The 5,000-nt window shown below is 35.5% G+C and overlaps 1 protein-coding gene across 1 annotated transcript in view; it reads left to right on the forward strand.

Moving 5' to 3' along the window:
* Positions 1-5,000, forward strand: part of LOC130219446 (A disintegrin and metalloproteinase with thrombospondin motifs 20) — a 118,614-nt gene that overhangs the window by 11,247 nt on the left and 102,367 nt on the right. The window contains exon 3 of the mRNA XM_056451855.1: positions 1,523-1,667. Within this exon, the coding sequence (XP_056307830.1) occupies positions 1,523-1,667 (145 nt within the window). The remainder of the gene's footprint in view (positions 1-1,522; positions 1,668-5,000) is intronic.

Genomic DNA, 5,000 nt, shown 5'->3' on the forward strand with positions numbered 1-5,000 from the left:
TGTGTGTGCTGTGATTGAAGGGCAGCACGCAGTAAGTGTGTGTGTTCAGTATTGTGTAAAAGGCCAGAGAGTGGGAGAAATGAGGCATTGAGATGAACAGCAGTGATTGACAGAGCAGTTTATGAGCCTCTAATAATGACAGCTTGTGTTTCCATCACTTTTTCCATCCACAACGCTTGTTTTCCGTTCAGGAAGCTCTTATGAAACGCCTCCCCTTCCCTGTCTGTGGAATTCTGTGTTTGAATGTGTTGCCATGGCTATGGCTCATGATTCCATGGGGGTTCATGAAAGAGATCATGTCAATGTCAATCACTGAGCCTCATCATTAGTTTTGCATTTTATTGATTAATTTATTTATTTATTTAGTTATTTGTCTATCTTTATGTACTTAATTAATTATTTCTTTATTTAACATTCATGCACTGTAATGTTTTTTGAATTAATATTTCATCTTTAAATACTCAGTCGATGCTTATTTTGTATTATTCTTCAGATATTTTAATAAGGTTTTGATTTTATCTTTGTTATTTTATTAGTATTATTTAATATATGTTTTTAATTTTATTAAATTTTACTACAGTAAACTGTGGTGTATTGTAGTATAATATACACTATAGGTGTAGAAAACTGCAGTATTGGCTGCTTTGTTTATATTGATGTAGTTGTGTTACCATAGCAACTGTAGAATCAACACAACAGATCAATTACTATAGTTGTTGTGTTACCATAGCAACTGTAGAATCAACACAACAGATCAATTACTATAGTTGTTGTGTTACCATAGCAACTGTAGAATCACCACAGCAGATCAATTACTGTAGTTGTCATGTTACCATAGCAACTGTAGAATCGCCACAGCAGATCCATTACTGTAGTTGTTACCATAGCAACCATAGAATCAGCACAACCAATCAATTACTGTAGTTGTTGTGTTACCATAGCAACTGTAGAATCACCACAACAGATCAATTACTGTAGTTGTTGTGTAACCATAGCAACTGTAGAATCACCAGATCAGATCAATTACTGTAGCTGTGTTACCATAGCAACTGTAGAATCACCACAACAGGTCAATTACTGTAGTTGTTGTGTTACCATAGCAACTGTAGAATCAACACAGCAGATCAATTACAGTAGTTGTTGTGTTACCATAGCAACTGTAGAACCACCACAACAGATCCACATCAGATCAATTACTGTAGTTGTGTTACCATAGCAACTGTAGAATCACCACAACAGATCAATTACTGTAGCTGTGTTACCATAGCAACTGTAGAATCACCACAACAGATCAATTACTGTAGTTGTTGTGTTACCATAGCAACTATAGAATCAGCCCATCAGATCAATTACTGTAGTTGTTGTTACCACAGCATCACCACTATAGATTAAATCAAGTTCTTTAATATAGCATGGTTCAAATACACCAGAGAGTATTTGTGATAAATGACTATAGTATTTTCTTATGTGGATGTGTATTTTCTCTTTTGATTGATTGTGTGTTGTTTTCTTGACTCTTCAGATCGGCACGTTCACCACACACAGCGGTCAGTTCTTCCTGGAGCCGCTGCTGAGCAGTGATGGAGAAGAGGTTGAGGAAGAGCACAACAAACCTCACCTGGTGTACAGACACCACACACAACACACAGAGCAGTGCCACACCGCAGGTAAACACACACACACACAGCTATGTCATACCACAGGTAAACACACATACCTCAGCCTGGCAGTGTTGTGAATGTAAGTGCTGAGGGTGTGTGTGTGTGTGTGTGTGTGTGTGTGTGTGTGTTTCTTTGGCAGCGCGGTTGTTTTGAGGATTAACCTCTTCATTATGAGCCGCTTATTGGAATTCTTCATCTAATGAAAGTTAAGCAGCTCCACTGTGCTGAAATTACAGTCATCTAGAATTAACTTGCACATAAACACTGTGTAGGGGTGACACAGTGGTGCGGTAGGTAGCGCTGCTGCCTCACAGCAAGAAGGTTGCTGGTTCGAGCCTTGGCTGGGTCAGTGTGTGTTTCTGTGTGGAGTTTGCATGTTCTCCCCGTGTTGGTGTGGGTTTCCTCCTGGTGCTCCGGTTTCCCCCACAAACACATGCGCTATAGGGGAACTGATCAACTAAACTGCCCGTAGTGTATGAGTGTGTGTGAATGGATGTTTCCCAGTGATGGGCTGCAGCTGTGTAAAACATATGCTGGATAAGTTCATTCCGTTGTGGCGACCCCAGATTAATAAAGGGACTAAGCCGAAAAGAAAATAAACAAATAAATAAACACTCTGTTTGACTGATCAACCTTCAAAACAATTACCTAATAATGCATGTGATTTCAGAAATCAATAGAGAAATCAGAAATCCCTGGAGAAATTTGAAATCACTGGAGATAATGAAAAAGGCTCAAATCATTGGAAAAATCAGAAATCACTTATTTCATCTTTGGAGAAATCAATATATATATATATATCCACAATTGTTTAAATCATTGGAAATATCAGAATCATTTTAAATTACTGGAGATATAAGAAGTTGCTCGAGATATTAGAAATCGCTCAAATCACTGGAAATATTAGAAAAAAATCACTTGATATATCCACAATTGTTAAAATCATTGGAAAATCAGAATCATTTTAAATTACTGGAAATATCAGAATCATTTTAAATCACTGGAGATGTAAGAAATAACTGGAGATATCAGAAATCACAAAATTAGAAATCGCTCAATTCACTGGAAATATCAGAAAAAAATCACTCGATAAATCCACAATTGTTTAAATCATTGGAAATATCAGAATCATTTTAAATCACTGGAGATATCAGAAATCACTGGAGGTATTAGAAATTGCTCAAATCACTGGAAAAATATATAAAAAAATCACTTTATATATCCACAATTGTTTAAATCATTGGAAATATCAAAAATCATTCAAAATCATTTGAGATATCGGAAATCACTGCAGATATTAGAAATCGCTCAGATCACTTGAAATATCAGCAATAATTTTAAATCACTGAAGGTTCATGAATTCACTGGAGATTAATTCACAGGAGATATCAAAAACATGAAATCACTGGAAATAGCAATAATTAAGAACTCACCTGATATATTAAAATCATGAAATCACTGGATGTATTAAATTTAATAGAATCACTGGAGATATCAAAAGTCCTAAAATCAATGTAGATAAAAAAAATTATGAAATCGCTGAAGATTTAAAAAAATCTTAAATTTATGTAAAATCTATTAAAAATATGTCAAAAATCATAAAATCACTGAAAAATAAAAAAAATCATGAAGTCACCAGAGATAGTCATGAAATAATCATGAAATCACAAAAAATATTAAATATCGGAAGAAAATAAAATCATGAAATCACTGGAGATATCAGAAATCTTGAAATCACTTGATATGTCAAAAACATGAACTCGCTTGAGGGGAAAAAAATCATGGAATCACACGAGAAATTAAATATTTTAATCACTGGAGATATTAAAATCATGAAATCACTGGAGATATCAGAAAAATTTTATATATAAATATATATAATGTTAAATATAAATTAATCATGAAATCAACAGAGATGTCAAAAAAATGTGAAATCACTGGATATATCAAAGTTGTGAAATCACTGTAGATGTCAAAAATCAAGAATTCACTGGAAAATAAAAAAGTCATAAAGCACCAGAGATAGCAATACTCATGAAATCACTTGATATATGAAATATCTTGGAATCACTTCAGATATCAAAATAATGAAATCACTGTAGATGATAATAAAAATCATGAAATCACAGGAGATACTTCATTATAAATATCATTTAGTAACTCTTTATCTTGAATCTGAAGATATTCTTGTCTTCTTTTTAAATGACAGCATATTTAACAGCACAAAGACACACGTTTGTACAATTAAAAAAGTGCAAATGATCAGTCCTCTGCATCTGGGAGACTGATTGAACAGATTTATCAGCAGATCTCAGGCTTTTATTGTGCTTCAATGCTGATTGTAAAGCTCAGAGCTGCAGTTTGTCAGCATGATGTTGTACTGATGGAGGAATCTTGCTCTGAAGATCTGCACACCTTGGCATCAGTGTTGTGAAGATGTGACTCTGGATCTGCGCTCAGCATCAAAGCCTTGATGAGGATGAAAAGAGCTGATCTGCCTTTGTTTCAATCTGATAACAGCGCACGAGTCTGTGATGCTCAGATACTGAAGGCTTTGAAGAGCATCCGACTGTCTGAGCATTCAGCAAAACACAAGAGGATCAACAATCAGACCACAAGCTGGAGTTGGGGAAGAGGTGACCAATATGTGCTTGAGTTTGGAGTCATACAGTAGCATTTTAATGTCAAGTGAAACAAAGTTCATTCATTCATTCATTCATTCATTCATTCATTTTCAAGGTGGTTGCTAAGCAGTTGCTATGATGTTCTGATTTGTAGCTAATCAGTTGGTTTAATGTTCATTGTGGTTGCTAAGCAGTTACTATGGTGTTCTGATTTGTTGCTAAGCAGTTGCTATGGTGTTCTGATTTGTTGCTAAGCAGTTGCTATGGTGTTCTGTTTTGCTGTTAAGCAGTTATTGTGATGTTCAGGTTGGTTGCTAAGCAGTTGCTATGGTGTTATGTGTTGCTGCTAAGCATCTGTTGATGTTTTGGGTGGTTGCTAAGCAGTTTCTATGGTGTTCTGATTTGTTACTAAGCAGTTGGTATAATGTTCTGTGTGGTTGCCAAGCAGTTGTTATGGTGTTCTGGTTTTGCGGTAAGCAGTTACTATGATGTTCAGGGTGGTTGCTAAGCAGTTGCTATGATGTTCTGATTTGTAGCTAATCAGTTGGTTTAATGTTCTGGGTGGTTGCTAAGCAGTTGCTATGGTGTTCTGATTTGTTGCTAAGCAGTTGCTATGGTGTTCTGTTTTGCTGTTAAGCAGTTATTGTGATGTTCAGGTTGGTTGCTAAGCAGTTGCTATGGTGTTATGTGTTGCTGCTAAGCATCTGTTGATGTT

This window comes from Danio aesculapii, chromosome 25 (assembly GCF_903798145.1).
Source record: "Danio aesculapii chromosome 25, fDanAes4.1, whole genome shotgun sequence".
Classification (NCBI taxonomy): domain Eukaryota; kingdom Metazoa; phylum Chordata; class Actinopteri; order Cypriniformes; family Danionidae; genus Danio; species Danio aesculapii.